Source organism: Falco naumanni, chromosome 2, assembly GCF_017639655.2.
Source record: "Falco naumanni isolate bFalNau1 chromosome 2, bFalNau1.pat, whole genome shotgun sequence".
NCBI classification, from domain to species: domain Eukaryota; kingdom Metazoa; phylum Chordata; class Aves; order Falconiformes; family Falconidae; genus Falco; species Falco naumanni.
Window position 1 is genome coordinate 101,772,255 of NC_054055.1, and position 12,319 is coordinate 101,784,573.

General features: G+C 42.6%; 1 protein-coding gene across 7 annotated transcripts in view; it reads left to right on the plus strand.

Annotated features, from left to right (window-relative positions):
* The window catches only part of TIAM1 (TIAM Rac1 associated GEF 1), a 195,242-nt gene that overhangs the window by 163,526 nt on the left and 19,397 nt on the right, over positions 1 to 12,319 (plus strand). For 4 of the 7 annotated variants that reach the window (XM_040582819.1, XM_040582815.1, XM_040582816.1 and 1 more), the window contains one exon: positions 6,946 to 7,052. In XM_040582819.1, coding sequence (XP_040438753.1) covers positions 6,946 to 7,052 — 107 coding nt within the window. Of the gene's footprint in view, positions 1 to 6,945; positions 7,053 to 9,682; positions 11,558 to 12,319 lie in introns of those variants that run through there. The other 3 variants (XM_040582820.1, XM_040582818.1, XM_040582821.1) reach the window with 2 other exon arrangements.

The following is a 12,319-nucleotide window of genomic DNA, read 5'->3' on the forward strand; positions in this document are numbered from 1 at the left end:
GGGGTACTTGCTTTTATTTGGGACATTGTGGCTGTATGTTAGATTCTTGGTCTGGGCTCCATAGCTTCTTTTAGAGAGCAGCCAAGTATGAAATACCCACTGACCTGTTTATTTGTGTCCTTGTTGATCCCTGGCAGTTTGGCTGGCTGGTCAAATCAGCTCGGTGATTTCTGTTCGATGCTTTTACAGCATGCAGATTTTTTAATTTGGTCCTGAAGTATTGTAACCCCCTTTCAGCAGAGGGTGAAACATTGCTGGGCCAGAATGCCAGCAGGTATAAATCACCCATAGGCACATCCATTCTCCAGAACTTCAGGGTCTGGTTGGTCGATCATGCTGATGTCCCATAATTATCTTCACTAGCAATTCTTCATCCTCATCGACTATGAAGGCAGCAAAGGGTAGGTTTTTTGTGTGAGACAAAACATATTGTGTGTTTTCAATAGAAAGATGCTGTGTTACGTTTTCCTAAGGAAGCTTTCCTAATGCCTTATTACTCAGTGGGAGGTCTTCCAGGAGCAAAGCAGTGCTGTGTTTCTGGGAGTTGACCTCCCTGAAGTGACTGCCAGTGCTTCTGTGAAATGGGTCTCTTAACAGCTGTTTCATTATCTGGAACTACCTTGTATATACTGAGGCTGGGGCTAGAGCTGCAAATCAGCCCTGTGGCAGTGATTACTTCATTCTGTTTACTTAACAGGTTATTCTTGAAATGACCTTGCATTTTATACCTCTAATTGATGTGAAAAACATCATCTTGAGTATGATATAAACTTTCTCCTAGGAATTGACGATGCATCAGGCTTGCAGAGCCATAGGCTTTGTTCCTTTAATCTATTATTGTTTTTCCTGGCTTTCATTCTTCTGTCTTGCTAATGCAGCCTACATAAATCTGGTTGAGGAGGACTAGCTCTCATTCTGTCTGGAGCCCTGCAGCCTGTTTTCCTTATTGCCTAAAAGGATCAGTGAGAACTGCTCCCTATTTGTCTCCCTGTTTGCTCCATTCAATCCAGGGAACGAGAGGCTGAAAGCTGGAAACACAGCACTGCATCTCCCCAAAATCATAAAGAAGGTATTTTATATTGGAAGGGGATTTGGGAATGGGATCCATACTTGTTTGTGGTCTCCCCACAATTCACTGCCTTTTTTTACACCAGGGTGGAGTTTCTGAAGTTTAGGCTTTGCACGCTCCTGTATTTTGGAGACCTCTAGTATAAGGGATAACTCTGCGAGGATAACTGTGAGCCATATAAATCACCATGCAGAATGTATAAATGGTAAAAAAGATCTTCTAGATCTGAAGTAGCTAGGTATTTTTAAGGAGTCTATTATTTTGTCATTCAGAAAGCAGGAGAACCAGAGGCTGAAGTTAACACACACCGTAAAGACTATGCTATAAAACTGAAACACACTTTCGCTGCACTGTAAGAATGGCCACTATTTTTCATTCCATCCTCGTACTGTCACAGGTCCCCTTAGGCTAAGTAATTTGGATTTCAGAACAAGCTGAGACTAACAGTAACCTTAATTTCTTCAGGGTTATTTTCCTGAGGCAGAGGACTGATTTCATACCTTTTGTAGTATGTTAAAAAATACCGTGAGCATTCAGTGCTTGATTTAACAATTCGAGAGGCCCTTACTGCAGCAGCAATCTGAGAGTCTTGCATATAATTAATGAGAGACATGCAGAACTGTTGCTCATGAGCTCTCGTTTCTAAGAGCTTAAAAGCCAAAACTCAAGGATGTTGCTTTAGTCAGAATTGTGTCCAGAGGTCTCATTCCTGTTTTTTTCTAAAGACCACCTGAGCTGCTGTTGACGCATCGGTTTTTGCCTTGTGGCTTTGGGTTTCTGCCCCCATCCCACCGCCGCTGCAGTAAGCGTACCTGCACCGTCCTTTAGCATCTCCATACTCCTGCTGTGTTGCTGCTCCCCCTGCCGGCTCCCGGCGCCATATTTGCAGAAGAAAAGGCTGTTTGTTCTGTTTGCAGTGTCTCTGGTTTCCAAGGTCCCTGAGCACGTGCTTTGTTTTTACATCTATGAAAAATCCTGTTTATTCCCAAGGGGCTACTCAAGCACATTACAAGTGCCTGACTAGGCTCCTGACCAGGGAAGGGGTGAAAAGTGGCCACGGTACAGTTGGGACAGGGAAGGTTTCATTGAATATGCATTTTTCCCCAAGAAGAGTGATTGAATTAAATGACATTCAGCATAGATTTTTCTATGTTTGTACAATTTATTACCTAGTTGCAATGGAAGGAGGAGCAAAAGAGTTCTTTTGAAAAGAAAAGAGATTTATGCGGCTTGTTCTGTAGCTCTGCAGGAAAGGCAGTGTTTCCCAGTTTGTTCCTATACTGTTCTTTGGTGGCTCAGTAGACTGAAACTGGTAGTTTGTAGCTCAGTTTTATAGGTCTCTGGAGAAGATATCAACTCTGTGGGGCCTCCCAATGGGACAGAATACCCCACTATAAAAAGGATGTTTCCTTCTTGCATGTTTCAATGTTTCAAAGCTAACCAGAATTCTACAAAATAAAAAAAAATGCATACTTACCTTTTTTTATTGTGGATTTATAGGCAAGATTTTGTCTCAAATAAAAATTTGATCTGGGAGATGGTTCCCTAACAATTCGTATTAAAGTTGTTCAGTTTAACGATGGAGTCTTTTCTGAAAGGTACTCTGTTGTCATAATGGGACCGTTCCCCAGCAGCATTTAGAAATGGCAGTTTCTGTTTAAGGAAGTTACTGTTGAGCTCAAGTAAGTTGATAACTTTTTCTTTTAAGACTGCAGTCAAACATGAGGTGCTGAAAGCACTTGGCCACTGAAACCTTTGTAGCCCTTCTCGCAGGAGCACTGACACCTAAGTGACTTGGCTGGGATTCAGCTGGGGTAGTCACGTTCCGCCTGGTCCATATTTCTTCTGTGGTTTCAGCTCAGATGAGGTTCGCTCCTTATTCCCTGCTGAAGGTGATTAAGCAACCACTGTATTTTACTTCCAGTATTGCTGATTGTCATCGGTGAAAGAAATATGGAGGAGCACAACACGCCTTTTGCAGGGAGCAAGCAGTGGCAGGCAGGCAGGGAAGGACACCAGGCTGAGCTCCTGTCCCTGGCACTTGTTGGCCAGCTGCGGCAGCCCCAGAGCTCTGCCTCAGTCGCATGGCAAGGTGTAGTGTGGGTTGCTGAGACGTGTAAAACAACCTCCTTGGGAGACTGAGGCACCTTAAAGTTACAAACCAAAGCTTTCAGCCATCTGAGCGTACAACGTGCTGCAGATGGCTGCCCTTGCCAGCACTGAGCACCTCCCCATTGCTGCCACCGGGAGGGTTACCTTCAGCATCGCCCATTCCACATACTCAGGAATAAAGCATCGAGATGCAGAGTTTTCTGATTTTTTGTGTTAGTAGGATGTGCACTTCTGAGCTTTGCACCCCAGCTGACAGAGCTGGGCTAGGAATATTTATTTCTGCTGTATTAAAAAAAATACATAATCTGGCACCAAGAAGTGGACTTTAAGAGCAATATCAAATATTGTGGAAGTCTCATTAAAATCTTGAGCAACAGCAACTCTGCAAATTGGAAGCCGCAGCCATGGAAAATCTTAGCCAAGTGTTGGCATAGTGCTTAAGCTTGTGATTCTCCAGGCCTTTAAGCCCCAGAACCTTTGCTCCAGTGATATAAGACTCCCTTTCATTTTGCTAGTTTTAGCCATAAGTAGGAGTTATTTAATGGGCATTAGTCATAATGTCACAGATATTACACTGCTGAGGCAACTTGGGAGCTCGTGTGACCTCCATCTGTGCTGGTGGCCGCATGGATTTGACCCCCATTTCCTCCTGCATTTCCCTTTCTAATTCCTTAACGTCAAGTGAAGCCCATGTGTTACCATCCCTAGTAGCGGCTGGGCACTACACGTTTAGGTGCTGCAGAAGGAGATGAACATATTGCCCTCTGAGCTCCTTGCAGAGCCAAATAAAGATTTACAGGGCAAAAATAAAATGATGTAGTGAACCTGACAGAAATGGGATGGTAACTGGAAGGTATTAAAAGGCCGGGACGTGCGACATTATTGAACTGATTGCCTACGTTTAACAGCGCGCAGATAAACCTGCTAAAGTCGACATTGACTTTGGCAGCTTAAGACATTAGAAATACCCTGAGCACATGTGCTGTGTGACTGCTCATTAAGGCGTGAGTGAACGATTGCTGTCTACTGGGTAAAAGTGTTTATACTGCAGGAAACAGATTAAGTGGTGTTTTAATATACAGGAAAAGAAAAAGTGGTGGCTTAAAAGCAAAAATGAAACCCCCCAAACAAACATTATTTGCCTTGGCTTGGGGTGGGAAACAGCTGTAAGATGTATTTCACACAGCTTGTAATGGGAAATTAATTGCAGGGAAAAAACACAGACTGCTCCAGACAAATTATGACACATAGCACATTTTTTTTCATATTTTTTAATGGATAGCTTAAGGGTTTTAAGGATTTTTTTCACACATTAATAGAGAGACCAGAAAGCTGATAGTCCAAGTTGATAAAATATGGGCAAGGCTCAGAAACCTAATTTTTTACAGAAAAAACACTTCTTCAAATAGATTTTGTGTTGCCAAACAACCCCTACAGGCATATCTTTTTAAAAAGTAAACCTATCTTTTAAGAAAAGAGTCATGTCTTCCAGAAGTTCAGCTATGAACTACCTTTTATGTCTTTTTAATTTTATTTCATGTCCAGTTTAGCTCCATCCCATTATATACGTTCTGAATTTATTTCCAGGTTTCTGATTTCCACTTCTTCCAAATTATTTGCAGACTCAAAAAAGTGGAAATCTTGTACAGTCGTGCAAATTGGTTTTGGTGATGGTGGCTGAAAGCTTGCAAGAACAACAGCTGAAGCTGGGTACTGAGGAACCCAGACCTGGATCTCTGCCATCAGTCTTGATGGAGAGAACCTTACCTAGGATGTGTCTGCCAACTGACGTTGTGCATTAAAATAAAACTCCTTGAAAGAAGAGCGGTGGCTTTTCAATTGCAGCGAAGGGGCAGCAGAATTTTCCTTATGAATTTAGGAAACATATTTCCTAGAGACTATAATTTCTGGATCATGAAATATATTTCATTCCAGTATAAATATAAACAAATACACTAGGTGTGTATCAGGTGGTTCTTTTTTTAAAAAAAATCTCTTGATTTTAAAGCAGCTTGCCATTTTTATTTTAATTAAAAAGACCATCCACTATCATAGTCTTTTTGGCCAAACCACACAGTATTTAACTGAAATATATCAGTGTAACAAATAGGTGTTACCATCACTGTGGCCTTTTTACTCATAGCATTGCTGTCTAGCCAAATGCTTCTTACACACAAATAGATGTGACTTAGCTAAATTGAAATGTCTAATTGAAAAATAGCAAGTAACGTGAAAGTCACCATGGGACTAACATGGAAATGGTGCTGCGTCTGATGTGCTAAATCACTGTTAATCGTTGTAAACGTCCATGTTCCAGCTGGACCAGTGGGTGCTCACAACACGATAGTGCGCTGTTGGGCTGCTTCTATTTGTAGGTCTAGCAAACAAAAAAAACCCCAAGACTGGTTTAAAAAAAATTGTATTCTGTTACAGAACAGTGTCAGTTTGCCACCAAAAGGTTTAAATGCTGCATGCTAACAATACAGCCAAAGTTATGTTAATATAGTCTGTTGAGTCTCGGGTTTTAAAAGGGAGGGATTTTCTGTGTTGCAGCATCCATTGAACTTTGATTAGGCTTTTTCACATTACCTGAAGAATAAATGTAATGTAATGGAATAAAAGGTATAATCCCTGGTGGGACATTGTCCTGTTTGTGTGGCAGGATGCAGGCAGGGAGGCATACTCAGAAACCATCCTTCCCTATCCAGCCCCAGAAGTGGCAGCACACCACAGAAAAAAACCCTCATCCTTATGGGGTTGAGGGGAGGAGAGGGGAAAGTTAAAAGGAATTAATGTTTGGACTCAGTTACTGTAAAGTACCTCTTTATGCTGGCTTGAAGGTCATTTGACGCATGTAGGAGAATCCCAGCAGAGTTCAGTCCATCACTGGGCATTATAATTTGCCATAACTAGAAGCTGAACATACATGAAATCTGTTTTTCTGTGAAGACTGGCTAGGATGTAGTAATACTGCTTCTTACATCCATTTGAGTCAGAGGATGAGATTCCCAAAAAGTTATTTGTGCACAGAGGTCTCAGGCTGAGATTAGTTTTCTTTCTTTCATCACTTGCAGGTAATTCATCATTTACTTACAAGAGGTCACAAACGAGTTTTTAGCTGTGTTATCAGCGTAGTCTCGGGAAGACTGCTCAGGCACAGAGGTGCATAGTTGTTGCCACGTACTGATGGAAATGAAATCTAGTTTTCAGTTGATGTATTAGACTCCTAAAAACTGCTAAAACCAGATTTGCTTCCTTAAAAATCAACATAGAAACTCAGTAGTGGGTGTGTTAAACCAAAGCTGCAAGTAATTTAAAATCATCACATTTAGCTTAACTCAGAAGAAGGGCTGACTGAGACTTGCTTCTTGGCATGACTTGCCCGTTCACATACTGCAGTTTCCATTTGAAACCACTGAAGTATAAAGGTAGGCAATTGCTTGCCAGCCAAGAAATTAATGCTAAATGTAAGAATTTAAATGTGGCACTTTAGCCTTATCTCTGAATCAGCTTTTGTAGTTTCCAAGTAAGTAACATGTCTGGCCATAACTTGTTTATTTTTACACCTATAGTTAAACCTGGCCCCTGCTCTAAACCAAGGTAGTCCTTTGGGGTCATTGAGTGCCTCTGGCATAACACCTTGTGGGCATGTACTTGTGTACAGGATGGGGCCTGGCCCTCCATGGGAGCTCCACGTCTGTTGCACCCAGCTTTTTGAATTTTTTGAAATTATGGTTGGGTTTTCATGCGCATCTCAATTTCAGCAGGGCACTCGCTTTGTGGCGACCCGGACAGCTCTGTTGAGACAGCTCCAGAGGAGGCAGAAGCACAAGACTTGGAGTCATCTGATGAGGCCGATAAGATGAGCAAGGTGAGAAAGTTTCATTTTCACATGAAATGGAGTGAAAGTGCAGTAGTCACAGCTGATGTGCTGGCTTCACAGCTGCACACAATTAAAGCATCTTTCCTGGGAAAATGTTAATCTTACTTTTGAGGTGTTTACGGATGCTATTGAATGTAACAAATTACAGCTTTGATTATGGCACATCACTACCTCTTAAGCAAGACTTGTGCCCTTTTTCCAGGGTTGATTCACATCTTCAGTAACTTCTGATAATATTCCCACATAGCTTTTAAATGGGCTAGTTTATCACCTCCTTCACCAGAGCAGGTCAGCTAAAGCAAAAGATCAGGTGGGTTATTACAATTTGTTATTATTTCTAGGCATAGGAGGAATATAAGTTAAACAATATTTCCCTAAATCAATAGCATAGTGCACATGCTAGTTTTTAAATGCAAACTAATTATAGCCAATCTACATTAAATTGAAGCAAACCTCTCCAATTATAGCTAAGAGGTTGTGCAAATGGATTGCTAATTGCCATCTATTGAGGGATGGGTTTTGCAGTGGTTGGTAGTTCGAACTTGCTGCGGTACTGGCGGGCTTTATACAGCATTAGATGTGATGATTAGTATCTTTTGAGGCAAAATCAAGTGACATTATTTTAAAGACTCTGATTGCTTTTAGGTATTTGTTGCATAGGTGGTGATGAGAGCTTACAGCTATTTTTCTACAGAATTAACGATCTATGAGAATCAGATCTCACTCAGTTTGTGCTTACGTACAGGTGTGTTTTTTCTCAGCTCTCGTTTTAACTAAAACGTGTTATAGTGAGCTCTGAGCTGGTCCCTGTGCTGTTCTACTTGTCATTGTAGTGAAAGGAAGGAAAAGACCTTGGCCTCTTGTTTCCTGATCTCTTATGTCATGCTAGCCTGTAGTTTTGTCTTTGATAGCCAGACAGTGGAAGTCAGATAAGAGAAAACATTCCTATGCATGAAATATATACATGCTGAGAAGGTGATTACTTGTACAGTTTGTTTCCAGGTTTTATTATGGAACTTCTTCTTGTAAGTACAAAGAATTTCTTCTTTAGTAAGTGCAAGTGTTTGTTGATACTTTGGGATTTTTAACTGTAAATATGTGGGATTTTCATATGCTCTGCAAATAGTCTCTTCTGTTAAACACTGAAGCTGTGGAAGAGCACGGAGCATAACACATAGCTGCTCGGGGAATAAATGTTCTGTGTTTTCTGTAGCTTTCTGTTTCTGAACTGTGACAGGCTGTGGGGTTCCATTTTGCATCTTGCCTCCTGGATCTTCAGAGCTGTAATTGCCTGAAGCAAGGCGTAAGGATTACATGATTAGCTCTGTGGCTCAGCAGATTTAGTTAAACTGAGAAATGTGCATTAGCAGCACTAATGCTTAATATTCGTATATTGGAAGAGTAGCTTGTAACTCTAACAAGCCTTTGTTTCCAACGAGAGGAACACTTGTCTTTTCTGTAAATGAAATGTTGGTATCAGTACATGTTTTCTTTTAAAATTCAGAAAAATGTCTTGGTTTGTTTGTGTGATATCGAGGGGAGTGAGGCATTTTACTTTTCATTCTGGTTGTTATGGGGCAATCTCTTTGAAATGGTCTTCCATAAAAAAGGATACATAATGTGCTCAACTTGGCATACTCATGAATGCTGCCGTCCCTGTTTGTATAGAAGAGCTCTGTACCAAGTGGGCTTTCTTTGTGGTTCCTCTCTAACAAAAGCTACAGAAACCCCCAAATTATTCTGCAGTGCCTGTAGAGAATTCTAGTATATGGCGTAGGGGAGTAAAGAAGCTCAATCAACGGGAGGATTTTCCCAGTCCCTTTGCTTTTCTGTGTTCTCGGGAAAGTTGATCTGTGTGGGGAGTGAGGAGTCTCCAACACATCTTTTTCTGTGGAAAGTCACCAGCCAGCTGGCATGGTGAGGGAAAAAGCAAAGGTGTTTTCCTGTCCATGCACTGCCACACCTTTCCATGCCTCTAGGATTATGGCACAGAAGATTACGCTGATGTCCTCAGCGCTGTTTGACAGGGGTTATTTTTGTACGTGGGAAGTGGAACACCCTGCCCTTTTACCACCAGGAGGGGCATGTTCCCCTGGGATGCCATTACTGCCACAGCTTCCAGACTCCCTCAGATGGAGGAGTTCAGGGGAGACTTTATTTATTTTCTGCCCTTCTTGGCAAAAGCAGGGCAGGAGCACTCTTCTCCATTCGCCGCTGGGCAGCAGAGGAAATCCATTTTAACTGCGCTGGAGCCTCCCAGCTAAATGCAGAGTTCTCCTTCTTTCAGCCCAGATGCAGCATTAGTAGCTGAAGATCCGAAAATAGCTTTTGGGTTGTCTTTTGCCTTGCGATAGCATGATCCTGAGGCAGGGCTTAATCCTGCAAACATCACTGTTCTGTGCCGTGGTGCTGGTGGTCTGCTGATGCCCACAGAGCGCTGCAGAGGAGGAGAGCCCAGAGCTGCTCTGAGGAAGGTTGCCAGCTCTCCAGCCAGCAAAGCGATCCTAGGGGAGAGTTAATAATTCATGGAAAAAGGAGAGGAACGCAGTGCTGCAGCTGTCCTTCATCTGCTCTTGTAGCACAGGCTGGGTAGGCTTTTTATGAAGGTAAGCTGTGTGAAATTCTACCTAAAGCTGCGCTTGGGTCCCTTCTGACTTACTTGTAACTTTCTCATGTAGGTGATACGTGGATGTATAACACAGGAGATACTCAAATGTGTCTTGCCTTCTCCTCCTTCTCCTCCCTCCCAGCTGTCTCTTTCCCTTCCCCCAGCCCAGCATGTGTGCACGTGGGTGTATGTTTCCTTAGTAGTGGTGCATTTGTTTCTTAATCTGCAAAAGCCTCCAAGCTGTTGATGGTGGTGAAGGATTTGGAGGGTACACCAGTGCTCTGAGAATTCCTCCGTTTCCTGAAAATCTTATCTTCTGTAAAGACCTGATAATGTGAAGTTTACTTCTCTACCACTGTTGTCAAAGGAATCATTATAATAATAAGCAAAAATTAAATGTCTGTAGAACTAATCTGATAAAATACTAGAAACCTGTTTCCAAGGTGGGTTGAGGCAGTAGCAAGCAGCTAGGCTTTCTGGATGCAACTATTTTCCTTTAAGCCGTGCAGCTGTCAGTGGTCTGAGTTGTGCTCCCAGTTGCTTGTGCTCTGGGGTGGGCTCCTGACTTTCCTTTCTTCCTCCATGTCATGTGGGAGCCAAAGGGAAGAGAGCTGGGAGGGAGAAGAGTGGAGAAAAAGAAAGCCTGCTCTCTGCCATCTCTTCAGGTTTGCTTTCACCTAGCATGGGAATCAAAGTTGCGGGCTGTTTATGAAATGGAGGTGATGCCCCTTTATCAGTTTCCAGCTCAACAGAATATCAGGAACATTTCATACCAGAGTAATTTTTTTAAACGGTGACTTGCCTCTGTGGTGACCTGTTTTGGCCTTTTAAATACTGTAAAGTAAACAGAGGTTCAAAGGAGGTACCCTGAAAACTGAGCGTATGTGTGAGTTCGTAATGTTGCAGGTTACCAACGGCTAAGATAGGTGTTGCGTTGCATCTCAAGATCAATCTTTGTGCATTTTTTTCACTGTTAATAGCCCTTTGAATTTAATTGGGAATGTGTTTTAAAACCTGTCATCACTTAAAATACTGTAGGATGCTCATTTCTCCCTGTTTCTAATTAAAGACATCTGCCTCTTGAAATGAAAGCTAATTACCTTGCAGCACTTGTGCTTGGGAGAGCATGCTGTAATGGGCTGTGTGTGTACATGCTTATACCATTTAGAGGTATTTTTTCCAAGAAAATAGGTCGTCGTCTTTCTGCAGCATTAGTCAAGACCAGAATTAAGTCTCAAAAGCTTCAATGTGTTGCAATAGATGTCAAAGGATTAAAACAGGGATTTGAAGGGTAGGTTTTCCAGTAGCGTAACTGGCTCTTTTAAGTTCTTTTAATTCTGTGCCTCTGTCCCTTCAGATGTTTAATATTCTTCAGCAGTGCTGTTCGTAGCCAATCGGCTCATGCTCAGCTGCAGGCAACAGACATTTATATTCCTGAGCTGTCTTCACCTCCGCTTTGCTGCATTTCAGCCTCTCTGCTGAAGTTTTCCTCTTAACGAGTCTATGAAAAGCGGTGTTGAGTTCTCAGCTTCAACTGGTAGCCGGCTCTTAATTCCAGCTGATGCGGTGAGCGAACGAGGCCAGCGGCAAATGACACATGCAGAAGGGCTTTGCTTAGAGAAATATGGTCACTGCTCTTCCTTATTAGAATACAGCCGTATTCTGTGTTGCATGCCAAGTAAACAGTGTGGAGTATCTGTCTGGAGTGGGAAAGCCTGTTGGACCAGCTGAATATGTGGAGAAATGGGATTTTTCCTCCTAGATGAGTGACAGCTCTGGCTATACTGCCTTTCCAGCGATGTCGGCTCTTTGGAGAGTTAACCGTAAACTCAAGAACGAAAGCGCTGGGAGAGCTGGCGATTCTCTGTACCGTATGCTGTATTTGGTGAGCAGATCTACTGTGCAACACAACTAGTCTAAGTAATTAGCAGTTAAATGAATTTTCATGCTGTTTTAATTTTCAGGTTATAAATTCGAGGCTGAGCTGTAACATATATATCCTGTAGAGGCTTTTTGTTACCGTGCAATGTCGTTAGCAGTCCTGGCAATGCGTGAAAGGATGCAATTTACCTGAGTTTTGTTCGGGAGATCAGGACTGCTTAGAGTTTGCCGTCCGTGGCAGACAGAGGTGCTGTGTGCCATTTCAAGGGGGCGATCTGCCTGATGTGCAGGCACCCCTATGCCTTTATACGGTAAGCACAACAGGAATTGGCATTCCGCTTTCAAAACTATAGGGCAGGCAGCCAAAACTCCCCACTGCAGCATCAATATGTTTGATGAGTTTAAGGGCTTGCTCCTCCTGCATGGGAAGGATGAGCTTAGCTCCTCTGCTGAGCCCCCTGCAGAGGAGGGGTTAATGTACTTGCAAAGTAAACCTCACTTTGCAGCCCAATTGTGCCAGCCCTCCATCTCATTTTAGGGTTGCTAGATGGGATTGCTCAAAGGATTGTGCTTGAAGTGTGGTGCCCTAATTCTCCTAGAGAAATCCTGGTTCAGTGCTATCATTGTCACAGCTGGCAAACAGAGCTGGTACTGGAGGGTAAAAGGATCTCTTTCTGTTCCAGACCTTCCCTACTCTGTCCACTTTCTCTAGGAAAATGGGAATAGAGAGGCTTTTGTTAATACCGTTTGAGAGTTTTTAGCAAAA